The 20376-nt window shown below is 41.6% G+C and overlaps 1 protein-coding gene across 1 annotated transcript in view; it reads right to left on the bottom strand.

Annotated features, from left to right (window-relative positions):
• Positions 1–20124, bottom strand: part of col5a3a (collagen, type V, alpha 3a) — a 52743-nt gene extending 32619 nt beyond the window's left edge. The window contains exons 1-4 of the mRNA XM_077496132.1: positions 19991–20124; positions 8097–8264; positions 7451–7661; positions 6476–6638 (exon numbers count right to left, since the gene is read on the bottom strand). Coding sequence (XP_077352258.1) covers positions 6476–6638; positions 7451–7661; positions 8097–8264; positions 19991–20066 — 618 coding nt within the window. The 5' untranslated portion in view covers positions 20067–20124. The remainder of the gene's footprint in view (positions 1–6475; positions 6639–7450; positions 7662–8096; positions 8265–19990) is intronic.
• Between the last annotated feature and the right edge of the window lie 252 nt (positions 20125–20376).

The following is a 20376-nucleotide window of genomic DNA, read 5'->3' as shown; positions in this document are numbered from 1 at the left end:
TCTCGTCAGACCGTACAAGTGTTCCTAAATAAAGTGTCCGGTTAGTGGGTTTTCTTTTCATCCCCTTTTGCATTCTAATATATACCAAAGGTGGGGGACTCGAGTCACATGACTTGACTCGAGTCAAACTTCAATCACCAATTTTAGCACTTATGAAAACTTATGACATAGTGGACTTGACTAACAGCACTGCACGAACGTTTGCAGGCTTGTGACCTGCACATATGTGACTCACTCCCACCTATGAAATCTACTTCCCTGGACATGTGTGCAGCCATTTGAAAGAAACTAAATCCGATTACCTGCATGATGTTTTGGTCGCTTTACCTCCATTGTAGACACTTCAATTAGGCTTTAGCAGTCAGGGGTATCACCTTATGACGCTCACAAGATGTCTGTCAGCAGTGTGTGCATTCAAAAATACCTTTCTGAAGCATTTTGCTAAATGACTGTTGAAGCACTAATTTGTGCATTAGTACAGTGAGCATGAAGGTTATCCAAATAGTGTCTTTTCTTGCAGCTTTTGGCCAGAAGCCCACAGAGCAAAAGCACTCATTGCCCCCTTTGACTGACTGCAGCCATAGTGAGTGGTGGGGGAGATAGGCAACAGGGAGTAAATCCACTCTAATCCAATCTCAATTAGAGATCAAAGGCAAAACTCTCACAGAGAAGTTTTCCTATTATTCTTGCCCGGCGGGGTTTCTCTCCCTTACTAAAGTGTTGCCCCCCGAAAATCATGAACACTTCATCGTTCCCCAATTAAGATGCGGCAGCAACACCGGAGGCGAATGCACTCTGATTCAATGATTGTGCTCCTTTGGAAAGTGCAAATACTGTGTCCATGAAACTACTGACTAGAGTTGAGGTGAATGCCATTATTTCTGGATAACACATTCAACTCAATGAAGCAATCTTTTGATGCTAATTGGTCATTTAATTTGAATTAGTGCAAATACTATAATTTATTCATTACATTTTCAATTATCGACAGGTTCCATGAGCATTGCTAACCAACCGTTGACTCTCAACCTCTGATACTAATTTTTGGTGATGACTAGAATGCGTTTGCTATTCACTAACCCAAGCGCAGCTCCAGGATTTTTCTCTCCCGGTGCTCAAGGGAGGCTTGACGGATATACTGTATAGAAGGCTGAGAAAATCATTAATAAAATATAAAATAAAAATGCCGGAGGGGTTAATTAGGACTACACGCATTTCTGAGCATCTCCTAGCCTTGGTGTAGCTCTATCCCTGCACCTATGCTAAAATTGCTAAAAGCTAACCCATGCTATCGTGCTACTTTTACCATGTGCCCCACATTTGGGTCAGACAATAATTATTGTGGGTTAGGTACGGTATGGGCAAACTTTAGGGCACATTTGTTTTTCAAATCAGGAAAGTTATTTGTAGAATTAATAAGTAAAAAAAATATATATGTATGGACATTGATTATATTAACTAATTTGCTCCCAAAAACATATAAATGTGTTCTATTTTAAATATTACCATGCTCCCAAAGACGTATTTATACGTTTTTATTTTTGTTTTGTGTTTTTTTAATGCTAGAGCATACAGAAGGCTTTGATGCAGCCTCTGAACTGAAGAGAATACTTGAAGCAATGGTAATTACAAAAACGAGTGTAAGAGATTAACCAGGGCCAGGTTGCAAAAAGCTATTTCCCCACTGTTTTAAACAGATTTGTGACTAATGATAAAACGTAGCTATATTCTATTGCTAATTGCTGCAAAATAGAAACAGACTTTTTTTCCTGATGAAAGAAGAGACTATCTTTCTTTTGGTAGGTTCCATGTTTTTATAGCAATAGAACACAATATTTTGTGGGCCTTGCAAAATTAGTCAAAATCCAGTAAAATAGCCGGCAGTGAAGGGGGTTGCTTCAGTGAAAATAGCTGGGAGCAAATGAGTTAAAAATAACAATACTGGTAATTAATGCTCATATTAGTTAGGATTAATTATTAACTAAAAAAAAATTCAAAATGTGAATTTATTTGTTTCACTATTTATTTATTTATTTATTTATTTATTTATTTATTTATTTATTTATCTATTTATCTATTTATGTATTTATTCATATTATTGACAAGGCAGTTAACAATATGTAATGGGGTAAATGGGTAAAAAAAATAAAAATTAAAAAAAAGTCTTAATGAATAACAAATAGTGAAACAACTACCGGGAACCAATTGTTGGGAGTCAGCAAAATTAATGTAACAAACATTGCAGGACTCTTGATAATGTCAATTCTCAGTGGGACAGAGTAAACAACAGCATAGATCATATGTGACGTCCACTTAATTGTCCACCCGAGTTAGCCTTTAGCTTTTTTGTTAATAAGCATGGCTTAGCATTAGCATGTCAGCCATAAACTGCATCATTCAATGTGACTTAAAATGCTACTTGTCTGCACTTTTAAACAGACCTTGACCTATTAAATCTGCCTTTGTGTACTAAATCAACAGCTGAGCATCCAAGCACAACTGCTCGTACTGTACGTGTGTGCCAGAAACATGTTAAATTTCCAGTCCAAGTCAAAGCAGAAGAGATCAGATTTTCCCAACAAATAAACACTCAGTCTTATCTAAACAGTCTGTGTGTTAAGAGTCACATAAACAAGGCCCACGGCAATCCATGAATAAGCTCAAGTAGACGTGTAGACATTTTGATGTTTGCAAAATCACTGCGTTTGCCAATGAGAGTTTGGGGTTCAATCTGGAAGTAATAGAGACATTAGTGGCTCAGCACAAGTCCCCCTTGGTCTCACGCCGCACAGCTCCCACGCTGGGAGAACTGGGCCGGAACACGGGCCTCCTCCCACAGAACTGGGGCCTGGGAACAGCGGTCCAGAGGTCAACCCTCTTAATCTGCCGTCCCCTGGTACCAGCCTTGCTCGCGCTAATGACACTACTGCTTTAATGTACACAAAAAGACATGTATACTAATGAAGTTTCACGTGGAGAGATGAACCGAAGTGGAGAAATCTCTACACGTACTCCGGCGCTAAATTTATTTTTCTGATTGATTACACAAATGATTTTAACATGAAGTATGTGCAAAGCATAACATTTTGCTGATTTTCCAAATAAAAGTGCGGATACAATTTTTTTCTTCTCACTTTTACAGTCCACTTGCATTAGGGCCAACTGGGGCATTATCCAGATGGAGCTGCACCTGCAGGGCTGGAGACGAGCTGATGTTTGTTTTTTGAATCAAACAAGTCAAACGGAAACGATTAAGATTTTGCTGCCCTGGCGGAGGTTTGCCTTCTGCGGAGTGCTATTCTAGTTATAGCTGAATCACCGTTTCTTTGTTAGTATCGCACAAAAATGACTTCACCAATTTCTGAGGAAATGTGTGGCTTTGTAAACCATATCCAAACATAAACTCACAACATTTCTACAGGGTTGCGGGAAAAACTGAGGATTCAAGAATAGATTTGTACTTTTTGAAGTGCGGCAGAAATCGCATCATCGAAATAAAGTCGGACTGGGTTGCAACTGCAGGTTGTTTAGTGACAAACAGGACATAGCCTGGTGATTCTTCCTATTTTAAAGCGGTCCGTATATCGGCAATGCGATTACAACGGAACGTCCTTGGCTTTGCTTGTAATAAGTAGGAGGAGAGGACATGATGCAAGTGAGGCATATCTGGCTAAGCTATCCTTCCATCCATCCATCCATTTTCTTGACCGCTTAGTCCTCACAAGGGTCACGGGGGATGCTGGCGCCTATCTCAGCTGGCTCTGGGCAGTAGGCGGGGGACACCCTGGACTGGTTGCCAGCCAATCGCAGGGCAAACAGAGAGGAACAACCATCCACACACACAAGCACACCAGGGACAATTCGAAGCGCCCAATTAACCTGCCATGCATGTCTTTGGAATGTGGGAGGAGACCGGAGTACCCAGAGAAGACCTAAACAGGCACGGGGAGAACATGCAAACTCCACCCAGGAAGGCCGGAGCCCGGACTCGAACCGGAGTCCTCAGAACTGGGAGGTGGATGTGCTAACCAGTAATTCACCGTGCCGCCCTGGCTAAGCTATATATTATATATTTTAAAACAACTTGGTACATCCTAAGTAGTGAAGAGCTTCCTCCATGATTTTCCCTTTTTCACCACGTTACGGTGCGTCATCTGTCTTGTGGTCCAGAGCTCAAGACACTTGACACTGCATTAATGATGAATTTTACCATTTTCTCCTTTTTTCACTGTAGAACTCTGCCAAAATCTTGTGCTGTTTTCACTCTGAAATCACTCTGTCATCCATCCATCCATTTTCGCTTATTCCTCACAAGGGTCACTGGGGGGTGGGAGCCATCTTCGGGCAGTAAGCGGGGTACACCCTGAACTGGTTGCTAGCCAATTGCAGCGCACAAAGAGACGGACAACCATCCACGCACACAAGCACACCTAGGGACAATTCAGAGCACCCAATTAACCTGCCATGCATATCTTTGGAATGTGGGAGGAGACCGGAGTACCCGGAGAAGATCCACGCAGGCACGGGGAGAACATGCAAACTTCACCCAGGAAGCCTGAAGCCCGTACTCGATCTTGTGTCTTCAGCACTGGGAGGCAAATGTGCTAACCAGCTAGCCACCTAACGCCTCATTATGTCATATCCCTCCTATTAGATTTCGACATAACAGTGCAATGTCACCCTGGTTGGCACCCACCTCTTGCACCACCAGTCTTTGCAGCAACAAATACCCAACAAATGGATCCGTCTGTGGCACACTGCACCGTGTTAAGTGCAGTTTGAAATGGGTCTTCATTTGTCAGGATTACTCAAAAAAAGGTCATGGATTTTTTTCTCTGGTACTCCAACATCATTCCAAATTCCACAAACATGCATATTAGCTTCATTGAAGACTGTAATTGGTCCTGAAGTGGAAATGCGTGCGTAAATGTGTCATGCCTATATCTGGGGTGTAACATATTCAACTGGGATTGGCTCCACCTTAATCTAACAATAGAAAACAGATGGGTAAATGTTCTGAAGGTGATTGAGTCTATGCATGAGAGGTGCACATATTACATCATACATGCTTTGTGGTTGCTTCTGAGGGAGTAGTCATTTCACAAGGTGAAATGCCTTAAGGCAGCTGGTGGTATAAAGTAATTTACAGACTGGGTGGAGCAGAGTGTTATTGATATTGGCACGGGGAAGGAGGGCAAGTCCTCCGGCAACAGGTAGGTGTCTACTCGCCGAGTCCATGCACATCTGGTTTGTCGTAGTGAAAGTGAGAGCTGTCTCATCTATTAGGCCAACAGGGACAGACAACTAATTTTCGGTGTACTTTCTTCAGGTTTACCGACGGTCCCTTTTAATTAAAGTGGAGGTGATTGTTCATTGTACAACGAGCTTTAACATAAATATATGCCTTAATAAAGATAATTATGCTCAGTTTTAATTAGGTTAAGGGCATGAGTGAAATGCCATTTTCCATCATACATTCAATATTATTCAAAAGGCAGTTAACGTTTTGATTTAAGGTTTGTTTTTGTTTTTTTATGCCACATTTACAGTCAGCTAGGGAGACAGACATTGCACTATAATGCAATACGGCATGACACATACCATTCCTAAATTCTGACTCATTTGAAGTGGCTCATGCATAAAATCAAGTTAATTTACAATTGAACCATTACCTATCCGACATTAGACCAGTCAAATGGTTTTCATTGCAGTTATTGTCATCTTCAGATAGTTCTCGCAATGTCTTGCTTTTCATGTCATCTGAGTGCACAGTAGCCTATGCCCATGCACAATTCCCAAAATAATGGGTTCTATGAGCTGACTTTCCTACCAACTATTTCTGTGGGCTACTGTGATTTCATGCCACCACAGATAAATTCAGAATTCAAGGAGGTGATGAGGCCGTTCATGCCTCAGCACATCCGCTCCTCCTCGTTTATACTTCATTCCCTTTTAAACGCCTCTTTTACTTGGCTAAATGCTTTGTTCCTCCCACGCTTGATTGACATGAGACCCACGACACCCTCTGGCCTCTTGAACCACGAATTTTCTTTCAAATCGGATCTCCAGTGGCTTTGAAGTCTGTTTGAAAAATGCCACTCTGTATCAGATGCTTTGCAATGATGAGCTCTTACGGGAGCGAATTCATACTGGACATACTGAGTGAAGGCAGTGAGGTGATGCTAAAGTTCAAACCAAGCCCCTTTGCAAGTAATACATGCATTAGTCTAGCATTAATGCATGTGCCAGACGCATTTCATTTTTAAGTTCTGGCAGTCTATCAAGTGACTCATGCATAAAATCAAGTTAATTTATTTTTCAGCCATTATGCATCAAACATTATCCCAGTAAATGGATTTTCGTTGTCCGGCATGCATATTTAAAAAGTTACCTCCCTTCCTTGGGGTCTTGTTTATTTCCAGTCAAACACAACCTGTTGAACCATCATTGACCAACAAACAGGGGAGGGCTTTACCTCAAATACACCTTCATCTAGTAGTCGTGATCCAAATACGACGATGCCCTCTGAGCTGACGGTGGCGTCGTTTCCTCGTGTTAGCTTTAGCGTCTCCACCAAGTGACAGTCCAAAAAGAGGGTGACCGACTGGCCCTGCACGCTGTAGGCTATCCTGTGCCACCTGGAAGTGCAGAGAAAAGGACAGCCGCACATGTTTACATTAAGAATGTGATTTTAAAATGTGTATTGATTATGTTTTAAAACTGTTAGCCAGATTTGAATGTAGCTTCCCTTAACAAAATTCTCCCTTCTCCTTGTGTCTCTGGGCCTCTGACTGACGCACAAAAGCACAATTCTCAAATATGGCCATTGTAGTTGTGTAGTTGCGGTAAATATTCACATAGAACACTGACCAGCTTCAACAATATATTAGCACTAGCATGTTTAAGCTAGCATTAGCACTGTAAACAAGCCAACATTGTCACGACTTCTACGTTGGTGGCATGACTTGTTAGCAGCACTGTTACTATGACACTAACTGCTGTCGGTTTAAAGTTGTTGTTTGTTTGTTTGTTTTTTTGTTTTGTTTTGTTTTTGTTTTCAGGAGGGGGGGGGGGGGGGTGACATCCAACTAATCAAAAATTCAGTTTGCTAATTAATCTAACCAAACATGACTATACAGATTCATGCTACCAAACACACAAACAAATTATAAAATATGCTGTAATTTTATTTCCATGAATGAATGAATTATTTTTACAAATTACAGTTCCCCCCACCCTCCTACACATTTATCAACAGTTCAACCTTGGCTGAGGTCTCCACTTCATTGGGTACTATTTTGACACACAAAGTAGTCATCCTACCATAACAAATGAAGGACTTAGCTCTTGCCAAACCGTAAGGCCTAATATCATGTTATTGTGCTTGAGGAGGAGAGACAAACATTTTTTAATTCCTCTTGGAAGGAGTCCAAGCCCTGAAAATACCCACTCTCCATCGGCCAGGTTGACGTCCTTGAATGTGGGATACATTTCGAGCTGCCCGGCTGCTCGGCTCTGATACAGGAAGACGGGCGAAGGGCCCACTTCAAGCCCCAGCTGCTGCACCCCGTGCTCGTCATATACAGAGAGCAGGAATGACTGTGATCCCTTTCTGGCTCGCACGGTGGCCATCAGGGAGAAATTTACAGGGAATGTGGACTCTGGAGAGAAGAGGACAGGAAATGCTTACCACCAGGCAGATATTTAGTTCAACCATACAAATTATGGCTGAAGACTTTGACAAATTCAAATTGACATCACAATCTACTAGAATGCAATTTTCAATCACAATGGCTGCAATTTGTGAAGAGGAAAAAATTGCCTCACTTTGGTCTGTAATTGAAGTATATAAATAAACATTCTTTTATATTAATTTATAGTTCATTTGCCTTTATTTTAGTGCTAGCCTAAACTAAAAGGCTAAATATTTGTGTATAATAAATCTGATATTGTTTATTGGAATAAAGTTTAATGTATTGCCTGTGCTTGTTAAATTAAAACATAACCATGGCAAGTGGACCATAGGAATTACATTATTTTTCAAAACTGTTCAGCCTAATACAAAGTCAATGTACCGGTAAAAGAAAATCTACTACCAGGGAAAAATTGTTGAGTGGGAGCACTGAGCTGTACTTTCTGGTCTATTTTGAAAGCGTGCAGTGTTCCTTCCACCTCATTCCGGCTGCTGCAGAGACCAGGGTGCACGGACACCCCCTCCATGTTCTCCGACAGTCCCAACATCCGGAGAACATCGATGGGATGAGCTGAGAATGGAAAGAAAGAGATGATGAGTACCGTTACACTCGGCTGCATGTACGCAAATGACCCCACCAACTTGCTCTCACTGGTGGAGCTTGTGGCAGATGTAGGCAATCCGCTCACCATCACATTATTGTCGTCATTAAACTCTAGTATTGTTGTCGTAGTGCCAAAAGAGCGGGATTTAGTGCGGCTGCAAGCTCGTCTTAAAAGCGCACAGACTTCCTGCTTTCTAGATTCGGAAGAGGCAGTCTTCCTGGGAGATTTGGCAGCAGGTGGTCGGGCTTCGACGGGTGTTAGGATGGGATACGGGTAGTGCACCATCCCGCCTATAATCCTATCGCGGCACACCTGACAGCTGCATGAGCCATACACTTGGAACGCTTAAGTGGCAGAAAGAAGAAAAGTAAAGCCTTTTCGTGTTGATACCATGGACATGTGGTTTACACCAGTGCTTCCCAAGCTTTATTGAGCCAAGGCAAATATGTTATATTAGAAAAAGCACAACACACATCACCAGTGGGTTAATTGCTCCTTCTGCCTGGTGTACTGTATGAGCCTGTAGCTGCCATTACATGTTGCTGGCATAGATACATGAACAAAATACATTATACCATAGCTATAAGGCAATTAAAAAAACAAGTATACAATCACATATATCATATAGAAATCATATATCTCATAATTAAGTGGAATATGAAGAATTAATTCAATTGTGCGTCATGATTTAATGTTGCCCCAAGGCTTCGTTGGCAGCATGGCTGTCATCCACACAGACTTTCCAAACTCTATAAACATGCATTCAACTTTTCACTGTGTTTTAGCACCTTCTAATCCAGGCTTGTCAAACTCACTTTAATTCACTTTCACCCAAATCTGATCTGAAGTTGGCAGGACAGTATAAATAATTGGAGCTCATTCTCCATATGGCAGATCAAAAATATTTCCTTTTTTTCTCCAGTGCAAATAATTACGCTTCCATTTTGAAAATATTACCATTTATTATTTTTTCAGAGTAATCCGATTTTTTTTTCCCCCACAAAAATTTGTGCAAAATGTTTGCACCAAATCTTGAGTTAACAGCCAAATTTCATGTCATTTTTGTAAAGCACTTTTAGCACTATATGGTGGCATAAAAGTGACAGATAAAGCGCTATATAAAAAGCAGTTCATTTACCATTTACTGTATATACTGTAAGTGTACTCCATTTACCATTTAAATAGTTGTCAGTGTGCCCTCCAGTGGACAAAATTCACAAAAACAGTTAATTTAAGCGAAAAATTGATGTTTGTATTCTGTCCTCAAGGACCAGATTGGACCCCGTGCTGGGCCTGTTGTGGCCCACGTGCCGTATGTTCAACACCACTGCTCTAATCCATCCTCTAATCTGCAAATCCATCCGATTCCTCGAGTCTTCCATAGAATAGTCAAAAGGATATTCAATATTCAATAAGTCCTTGTGTGTATGATCGAATTTCATTTCACTTGGCGCCTTATGAGTTTCTGATCTATTTAAAGCCTTTTCAACCCTTGACTGAGAATGTAAACGGTAGGCAACAGTCCTACACATTCTCAATGAACCAGGACCAGCTCAATAACTATAATGCAGTCAAGCAAATGCAAATATAGCATTCCACGATTATTTGCCATTTGAGTCACAGTGCACTGGATTGAACCCACAATTCCATTCTCGTTATTTTTTTTCCCTGAAAATTGGTTTCTTCACGCTTCTGACTGGCTAAAATGTCCATAGAGTTGAGCGCTAAGGCACCAGCTGTTGCTTTTGCATGCTAAAGTGTTTTCATGTCAACTCCGGGTTTTGTATGCAGCCAGTATTACACAGCAGCAAGGGAGACCATTCAAAGTAACTCGTCAACACTTAATATTGTAAGCATGTAAAACTAGCCTCCTCCGGGCGAAATTGCCTCCCAAATTCATCTTTCATTCTCCATATGGCGCCGCTTTGCCATTAGCGAGATGTAGCACATTACATTTTATGGCATTTGCACAGCAAACAATGTTTATGCCAAGTGGCTTTGAGTGCTCTCAATCCCCGAGCATTGAGCAAAGCAGTAAATAGGATAAACTGTGAATCACGGCCAGCCAGTGGGAAAATGGGACGCGAAATATAACATTAACACCTCCGGGTTTGTGGTGCAAACAATAGCAACCATAGTTCGACAAGTGTTTGCAATATATGTTCATTCACTTTGTTAATTCAAGTTTTTCGTACAATTGCCATGACATGCATACATTCTAAGGCCGATTTATGGCATATAGGAATGGTGTGGCTCAAGAGTGGTAGAGTGGTTGTCTCCCAACCCTGAGATTGTGGGTTCGATCCCTGCCCATTGTGACCATGTCAAAGTATCCTTGAGCAAGATACCGAGACCCCAGTTGCTCCTGATACTGCGTCATCAGTAGGTGAATGAGTAGTCACAATGTAAAACGCCTTGAGGGTCTCGTAAGGTGGGAAAGTGCTATATAAATGAAGTAGCATTTCTCATATAGTACCATATAATTGTAAATGCTTGTGTTATCTACCTCAATATGTTAGTTCTGTCGGGTCATATCATTGACAGCAAACTCATCAGCACTGGACTTTCTGGCCATGTGGGTTAAGTGAGGCTATGACTGCATCCTTGAGTAACACTATCAGGCCGCAGCAGCGATACATATTTGTCTTGCTTGGGGCTAAGCGTCATTAAAATGTAAGGGGGGCTTCTTGCCGGGGCGCTTTATTGTCCCCGGTTGACTTTTTGCTTCACATCATGTCTGGGATCAGATCCTTAAATGTTTATATTCAGCTGCCTTGTTAGTCTGATCCCCTGGTGAGCTCTTTGTTGCTCTCTTTTGATTCCTGACTGCAAATCAATTTCCGTTGGGAAAGAAAAGTTAAACGCGTGTAATTGAGTGGAAGGTCAGTATCTCATTAAATGATCTGGTCTGCCAAGCAGAGAGATTTTAGGGCCGGTGCATTTCAGTTCACAATGACGTGCCTTGCATTGAACAACACATTGCACGTGCTTCGGTTTGGTATGGTAAAATATGCCACAAATTCACAAATCATTGAAATTCTGTGCGTTTTGCTTTCATTATCAGTTTTATTGCTGTCACATTAAAAGTGGTAGATGGCTTTTGATGACGGTTGAGAATTTTAAAATAATCACACAATTATGTGTATTTTTCTAGCTTTTAATAGTTGTGAACAGATTCGACTTTAGCAAATTGGCTATTCTTCAACTTCTGACAGCAGCAACGGCAACAAAATGCATCTGTACCAGATTGTACTGCTGACTAAAAATTTATCTCTTTTCCACATCAGGGGAGGATGTGTACATGTAGACTGTGAGAGATTGTCGGCCAGTGAAGGCAGCTCAGATCCTCACAAAAGCAACTCAAGGAGTATTTCCTTACAGATGGTTCATTGCAAACATGACAACCTGTCAATGCTCACCATGAACTACATGAAATACATTTATTCTTTGACTTCTCGAGTTCTTTTTTTCGAAGTGTGTATTGCCCAAAGCAAAACACACTCATGCAACAAGACACTGTTGACCTTCTGGTATGTTTAAGATACAAGAAAGAAAAAAAGAAAGGAAAAAAAAAAAAGAGGACACATGTTCAATAGTGAAAAAAATAAACATCTTTGGGGAAAAGCAAAAATCTCAAGCATGGAAAAAGAAGTTGCTATCATAGTTTTACATTTCTCACAATTCATGCTGAGGATAAAAAGTCATTTCACACCCAAATGTGCAGAATAAACTGGCATTGGATTGGCAAACATGACATGGGAAAAAGCCTGACTTGGAATGAGGGGGACGCAATTATGTTAATGGTTTGTTGGAGCCGCTTTACCTGAAAAGCTCATTGTTGACTTTGCTGCTCTGTGGTTACACTGCAGCATGTTTGGAAATATCAGAACATCCCAACAGACTGAAGAATGTTTTGAAATCGCATAACAAGGTCAGAGAACATGGGAAGAAGCTCAAGCATCCATTAATTCAACTTTACAATATGTAAGAATTTACTTGCATACTTTGTAAATCATCTCTATGGCTTGCTTGTTATTGTCCGTGAGCCGAGTGCCTCTCAAAAATGCCAGCCAGCGGCCCAATTCCAATTCTCATTTGACACTTGACGTAGTCCAAGCTCCTCCTCAAAGTTTGAGTCATACATGAACAGAATGTGTTCTCTGTGTTTGTGTCCCAAAAACATCTCGGAATCACGGAATCATGACTCACGCCACCTACACATCCCCGTCCAGCCTGAAAAATACCACTAGGCCGCGTACAATGCTACACTGTAAACTGTGAACTATTGCACATGGGAGCGACAGAGGGAACTGAAGAAGAAAGCGAGCCAAGAGGAATCTGGGCAGCGGGAGTTTCCCATAGTTTTTTTGGACCGCACCCTGTGTAAGAGCGGAGGAGGGGGAAAAACGATGATTGAACTTCGATTTACTGCTTGGAGATGCAAATTGGTGTCAGATTATGGAGTTGCGTGACCATAGGTGCAGCATGTGTCCATCAAATGAGGATGGGTTTCATATTCCAAACTTCAGACATCTTGATGTATGCAGAGAGTCTAAAACAGGGCAGGGACAACCCCACTTTTTTTTAGGGCCACATACAGAAAAATGGAAGAATGCAAGGGCCATTTGAAAATTCTTCTTTTATGTTTATTATATAAGCTATTATCAAGCAAGCAATATATTGTTTATGTTATGTAGTTGATTTGATAAACTGCTACATAACATCTTTCTGTTGAAACTAATGCAAATCGTTAAGGAATTGTCAAGATTTCGGGGTGGCCAAAGGCCCCCTATCCCACTAAACTAGATCCACCGCTGCACTGAATAGTAGCCGGAGCCCATCTCTTCATTACTACTACATCACATCACTACTGTACGATAATTTAAGATTTGAAACACATACTTGAGGATCAGTAATGCAATAAATGGAACCTTGACACAAAGCATAAAGTGAAAAACTATCCATCCAGCCATCCGTTTTCTTGACCGCTTATTCCTCACAAGGGTCGCGGAGGGTGCTGGCGCCTATCTCAGCTGGCTCTGGGCAGTAGGCGGGGGACACCCTGGACTGGTTGCCAGCCAATCGCAGGGCACACAGAGACGAACAACCATCCACACTCACAAACACACCTCGGGACAATTCGGAGCGCCCAATTAACCTGCCATGCATGTCTTTGGAATGTGGGAGGAGACCAGAGCACCCGGAGAAGACCCACGCAGACATGGGGAGAACATGCAAACTCCACCCAGGAAGGCCGGAGCCTCGACTCGCACCAGAGTCCTCAGAACTAGTGAAAAACTATTTTAATTTTAATTTTTATTCACCAGTGTTTTGAAGAGAAATTAACTTATTTTAGTCATCGTATATTTCCACATTTAGAAAAGCTCTACAGTATTTAAACCAATTTATTAGTAGTATTGTTATCTATTTTTGACACCTAACCTTCTCTTCTTTTTTTCCCCCCCTTGCCTTGCAGGACATGTCAAATGCCCATCCATCCATTTTTTCATTTTTTTCATTTGTTAATTTTCTTGACCACTTACTCCTTACAAGGGTCATGGGGGCTGCTGGAGCCTATCCCAGCTGGCTTTGGGTAGTAGGTGGGGTACACCCTGAACTGGTTGCCAGCCAATTACAGCAAATGTCAAATATCATTTTTAGTATATGTCATGGGCCACTGAAAAACGGATGGTGGGCTGCAAATGGCCCCTGTCTTGCAGTTTGGATACAACTCAACTCAACTCATTTAATTAGAATATGAGAACATGGTGGACCTTCACTTTGCATGATTCATTTAGCAAGCTGACTATGGTGTTAGACTTCGACAGAGTGGACAGGCTACACATGTAATGTGATGAAAATTACAAAATATATTTTTGAACTCTGCAACTAGCCACAGATTCAACCTCCATTGAAGAGGCAAAAAGCTTATCATCATGTCACTGAAAACAGCAGAGGAGCTCTTCGAATAACATGGCAGAAATTTCAGGGACCCAAAATGTTTAATATGATGAATACTTTATACAGATTGTCAAAATGACTCGTTTTATCAAATAGGCCTACCTTGTTGTGGACAGTATAACCACGGAAAAAAAACAAACATTTAGTATTATGTAGCCACTTATTACACACATTAGGCTTTATTTTCATAGACGCACATAGATATTCCTGGTGGAGTGACATTTTGGTCCAGCTCAAACCACGTCCAAAACCGAGACAGGGTTGGTCTGACATATTTAATTTACAAATTAATGAACAGTTGGCATCAAAACTTTGAATCATTGTAATACATTTTTGAAATCATCCCAAACGGCCATGTCCAGACTGTGACTAGCGCACCGCATCTAAAGGGAATGAAAGGAGCCACTTTGGTTGGTTGAAGTCAGCTGTGACTCCCCTCCACAGCAGTGCAGCCCAGCCCTGCCTCTTACATATCCACTGGCCTGTGAAATTACCAACATCGGGTCTAACTTGCCTCCGCATAGAGATATGCCATGTGTTGCATAGGAAACGCCAAATTCATGTGCATCCAATGAAAAATAATGGAATAAAATAAAGGAAACATATTTTAGGATAATTGCCATTGTGCTGTAATGTATCCAGATGTTCATAATAAGACCCCATTTTCTTTAGTCTGGCACATTTTCATGATGACTGACTAAGATGAGTAAAACTTTGAAATTACTCTGTTCTTCACAGTTGACATTTTGTCAGGTGTGTGTTGACTTTGTTTATCCACTGTGCACACTGACAAAACAAGCTCAGAAGCTCGTCAAAGCCGATTATATCAACATAATACCATCACAAAGCAATTTGCACTCCCACCCTTGTCCAATTTCCTCTCAGATGTTTACTCCTCAAACTCTTTACCCGTGTTCCAGGGTATGAACAAATAACAATAAGCTAATTTTAACATCACGAAACAAGACAAGACACTGGTTTGCTTGAAGAATGCAAAATGAGAAGCAAAAGGTCATCGCAATCACACTGACTGGGCTGCAAGCCTTCGGCCGCTTTGGGGTCTGCTTTTAGTTATCACTGACAGTGTCGGAGCGTGTCGAGACGAGAGGTTGAGAAAGGGCTGGGAGAGATTTTGAACATATTCTCTGTGGATACGCTTCGTGCAGTCATGAGTATCAATTTGAGAGCGGTGATGAAATCAGGCGTCGAGATAATATTTCATTAGACTAGTCGAAAGCGTAGTATTCCGTAGTATTTGTCTTTTTCTGATGGATTTAGGTCAACCATGCATGCACATGGTGATCATTTAAGCTGATATGTAGCAGGAAAATCAGTTCTTAGCATACATTCAGGGTTTTGATGCCAACTTAAACCCGACTGACCGTTTTGTGGACACGCTGACAGATAGTGATGCTTTTAGATAACATCAAGACCGCATTCTTCACTTTCCAAAGTTTGTTCACTACTCATGTTTGTTGACAGAGTGATGGGCCGGCAGGCCAAAAAGCTGCCGGACCCTTCGAGAAAACACCTGCCCCTCAAGGCCCGAGCACATGTTTCTAGTTGTTCAGACATTTTTTTTTTTTCAAAATGTCTGCTTTAGCCACACTTTCCAATCACTAATTAGCCTACTTAAGTGATGTTTGGGAGGGAGGGTAACTTAAAAACTCAAAATTGTCTACATTACACCCTTTTACAGCTACAAGCACGTGAGCCTCACCAAGCATGTGCATATATTCCCATTTAACCCCAAATTGTCACTTAAATCTTAACACTGCATGGGAGAGATTAAACTTGAAGCTATGCATGACAGTCCCTGTTGTCATGTCCTGTATGCATACCGGCTGTATCTCATCTAGCCACAATAATAAACATTTATATATAACACACAATTTAAAATTGAGCATTATCTTATAATCAGAGAGAACGGCATTATCAACACTTAAGATCAAGGAACTCTGGCTGCTTGACAGGAAAATGAAATTGAGAAGACAACTTGGGAAATCGCTCCACAGAAAACGAGCACTAGAAACGTTGGTGAAACTTTCCAGGGCATCATAAGCCGACAAGGTTCGTGATCGAAAGGGGGCGACGCAAAGCCCTCTAATGATGATGCGTTCTCATTTGGATTCTGTGGTGTATCTCGCCAACTTGTCCCACGGACAGCTGCTCGGAACATCCACTGATCACAAATGCAGCCTGAGGGGGCGAAAAAGATGTTCCTAAGAGCCAGATGTGCTGCCGCTGACAAAGTATTAAATCATCATTTGACCTATTAAAAGATTTGACATATTCTGCATAGGGACTGCTGTTTAATGTGAGCAACCCAGAAGACTCTGGTATAAAATCCACATTTTCCTTCTTTTTACCTGAAAAAAAATGCTGCTTTGTTCTTTTGCTTTTGTTTGCCTCTCATTTTTGCCAGATCAAAAGCGAATTGAGGTTTGTCCCCATCCTCTGAGTCAGGATTGTCAAGGAAACAGCATCAAACAGTGAACAGGCTGTGTGTACATTTTCACAGCAGACGGGGATGATGCAGAAACAATGTGAACCTCGCGCTTGCCAAGTGAATGTGTGTTCTTACAAGAATGAGGCAGGAAAACTATTGTGAATATAAAATGTCAGTGTTACTCTTGCCAACACACCTTGTAATCACACTGCATCAAATAAAGTGCAACTTAACACTACAACATACTGCAACACAGCAAGAAGCCGCTAACACAATTCAAAGGGGTAGAAGCCTACACAAACAACCACCATTTTACACTCCCAGAGTGCATTGCGTCTTCCTCAGAAAGAACACTATAGTAGCCTACTACAAAACACACTATCCTTAGAACGGTAAACACTTCTTCAATTAATACATTTTGCCATTCTTAGTTGAAGGTTACTGTCAAACTAAACATAAAACAAAGAATTGCACATTCTGTATTTAATACTGTACTACAGTACATACAGTAGCTACTGCTAGCTTAATGGCAACATACAATGAGAAGCACCATAAGCAAATGAGTTACAGTACACTCTCCTACTGTTAACACCTGCAAACAAACGCACCGCCAACGACCATGTTATCAGTCAGCACCACCTTAAATCCGCTACGTCCAAGTCAGTGTCACTTCACAGGCCCTCATAAGACGGCAGTGGACACTGCAGCAGCTGTGAATGTGATTACAACACTTGGCTCGATTCCTGCGTCTATCACGCTATTTTTTCAGCCGGTGGATTCAATCAAGCCAGCAGTGACTGTTTTTTTTTTTTTTTTTTTTTTTTTTTTTTTTGGGTGGGAAGAATTTAAATAGTCAGGTTATTGAGGACAAACGCAAACGCTATAGAAGATGGATGGACACTTACTCCACTATTATTATTATGCCCATCTCTATCTCATATTACAGTGGTGCTTTGAGACACACGTTTAATTAGTTCCGTGACCACACTCATAACTCAAAACAGTTGGATCTCAAATAACCCTTTCAAAATGAAATGAATGCAGATCTCATTAATCGATTCTAGCCTTACCACCCACCCAAAAAAAAAAAAATGTAACGTATTTTAGTAAAAATAGAACTCCGTAATAGTGTACTTTCTAAAAACACAAATTTTGTATCCTTCCTGAGAACATCTGAACTCTTCTCTGAGATCATCAGTACAGCACTAATATGAGTTGTTCTGCACAAATGGTGCTTTTCCACCAGCATTTTTTTTGTCACCTGATGTTAGCGTCTCCATGGGACTCTTTCGGGGACGAGCGGTTCCGTTGTAACCGCTGTTTAGAACCCTTTCGGCAGTAGTTCTGCAGCGCCAGTCATCGGGGGACTAGCGGGGCCGTGACATCACCTGTCATCTGATTGGCCGACAGCAATGCAGCAAGCAACGCCGTGGCACACGCCCATTTCCTTGTTTTACACGTGAGAAGCAGAGGTGCCCGCCGGTCTTCGCCAAAGTCATGAAAATACAGTATATACACAATAAATATAATAATGTTTTACAACGCTGAACTATAGCTGCTTTTCCACCAACAAGCCCAGGATCTTTGAGTTCTGGGTAAAGGGAGTTCTTGGTTGTAAAAGTTCAGCAGGTAATTTAGAATTGTGTTCTTCTAGTTCACGGTAATTAATTCAAATGAGTTTGATGAGTCCAGCCGATGTAAAAAACAACGCCCCCCAAATTTGACCAATCAGCCGTGGTCATTGCAGCCCGCCCCCTCAAAGTTCCTGCCTGGCTCAGCAAGACCCTCCTGCTGAGATAGTACTTGGATGCCCCCTGGTGATTGTTGTTAGTGGAAATTACGCCCAAACTGAATTTTACCAAGGCAAACTGAAAAGTTCTCCAAAAGTTCCAGCGTTGGAAAACCCCCTATTATTTACAATTGAAAAGGTTCTTGTGGATGGATTTGTAATGTTTCTGGATTATATAAAAATCGTGAGTGCACAACACTCGCTGGTCGTGTGTTCCCATTCACTTGAATGAGAGCTCCGTTTTGAATGAGAGCTCTCCATTCAGAAACAGCTTCGCGAGCCGGTCGTGAATCGCAATATTTCATCCATGGTGGTCCATATTAAATTGTAAATATGGTTCAATGTTGGCGCGACTTGCCACTCGTGAAATGTTGTGGCAGATCCGCACGCGCTGCGGGAGTGCAAGCTTGGCGTAGACAGTTCAAATGTTCCCGCCCCCTTCCCGCCGTGCGCCAGTTGTAATGGAAAAGCGACGGTTGCAGTGTGGTGTGGTTGTGTGAGGTGTGGTGTGGTAGCGTGCCGTGCGAGACTAATGGAAAAGCAGCAAAAGTGTATGACTTATCATCTGCCCATATTGCTGAATCATTTGTGTTCACTCTATTGTTTAAAGGGGCTGTCTGCCGGATTCACTCAGGAAAATGCACTTTTTCAATACAGGATGTACACACTTTAACTTTCTCTCAGTCTACACATCTGTGTTTTTGTTCATCTTTTGTGGTAATTTCGTCCTAAACTCATGTTAAAGTTGAGTTCAGTGCCACCCAAGCAAAAAAATATGTCAAACAACAGCCCGAATCTTGAAAGATTTGTAAATCCCGTCAGTCCTATCTTAGGGTACCACTGTATTTAGTAAGTATGGCCATAAAGGACTCCTTCATGGGCTTAGGTCTTTGCATTGATCCGGCCTTGATTAAACTCCTTGAGAGTGCTATAGATGATTAAACATATACAAGGTGGATGTTGGTAAACTAAAGAGTCTGACATTACAAAATGACCCAAACAGTAGCAGCCTAAACGCTGTTATGCTCTACTTCAGCCTTTGTATAATTGTAACCAGAAGACATGATTGGGCGAGCAATAAGGAGGCTACAATAAAAACTGCCAAATAGCCCTAAGTGAGGCAGTTTTATACAGTGTGCGAGCACGCAACAGATCCATGCCAGGAATTTTAATCTACTCCCTTTAAGTCAGTTGTTGAGCTCTTTCGCAAGCCAACGTGAAACTCTTTCGCAGTCAAGCGACGCGGCTCGCACGCACACGCCAGCGTGACGTCACACGTTTGCACAAGCATACACCTGACCCCAACCTGCACGAGGACTTTCTGGATTGCCATCTCTGCAACTTTGCAATGCGTTGCTGTCAAATCTTCATGTGCTTAAAGCAGTTCCTTAATCTAAAATTATTTCAGAGGCTTTGAGGAAATTTCTTTGTGAAAATGTCAAATAGACATAAAAATAAATAATTTTTGCTGATTTATTTGAGCAATACTTTACCAGCTTGAGAGGCGGTGAAGTGCAGTAGAATAAAAGTCAAGAGCCGTATTGTCCCATTTCTAATAAAGTGATCCATCTTTCCAACTCTTGAGGGCACCCCCTCTTCCACCAAAACTTGGAGCTGCACAAAGTTCCACAAGTTTCAGCTACTAAGCAGCCATGCATGTATAGCAAAAGTTGAAAAAAGTAAAAAATAATAAAATAAAAGCCGGTTGTTGACTCCACTGGCTGGACTGTTGGAGAGGTTGTTTTGTTGTGGTGGCTCCTCTCTCATTCAATTTCTCCTCCTCTCCATCACTCCCTCCCTCTGCTCCCCTCCTCCTCCCTTCCCCTCCCATGGGCGTCTTGGACAAGCATTGTGTCCAAGCTAGGAGCCGTTATTCATT

This window comes from Festucalex cinctus, chromosome 1 (genome assembly GCF_051991245.1).
Source record: "Festucalex cinctus isolate MCC-2025b chromosome 1, RoL_Fcin_1.0, whole genome shotgun sequence".
In the NCBI taxonomy this organism is placed as follows: Eukaryota; Metazoa; Chordata; class Actinopteri; order Syngnathiformes; family Syngnathidae; genus Festucalex; species Festucalex cinctus.
The sequence above is the reverse complement of the archived record's forward strand: the minus strand, read 5'-3'. Positions and strand labels throughout refer to the sequence as shown.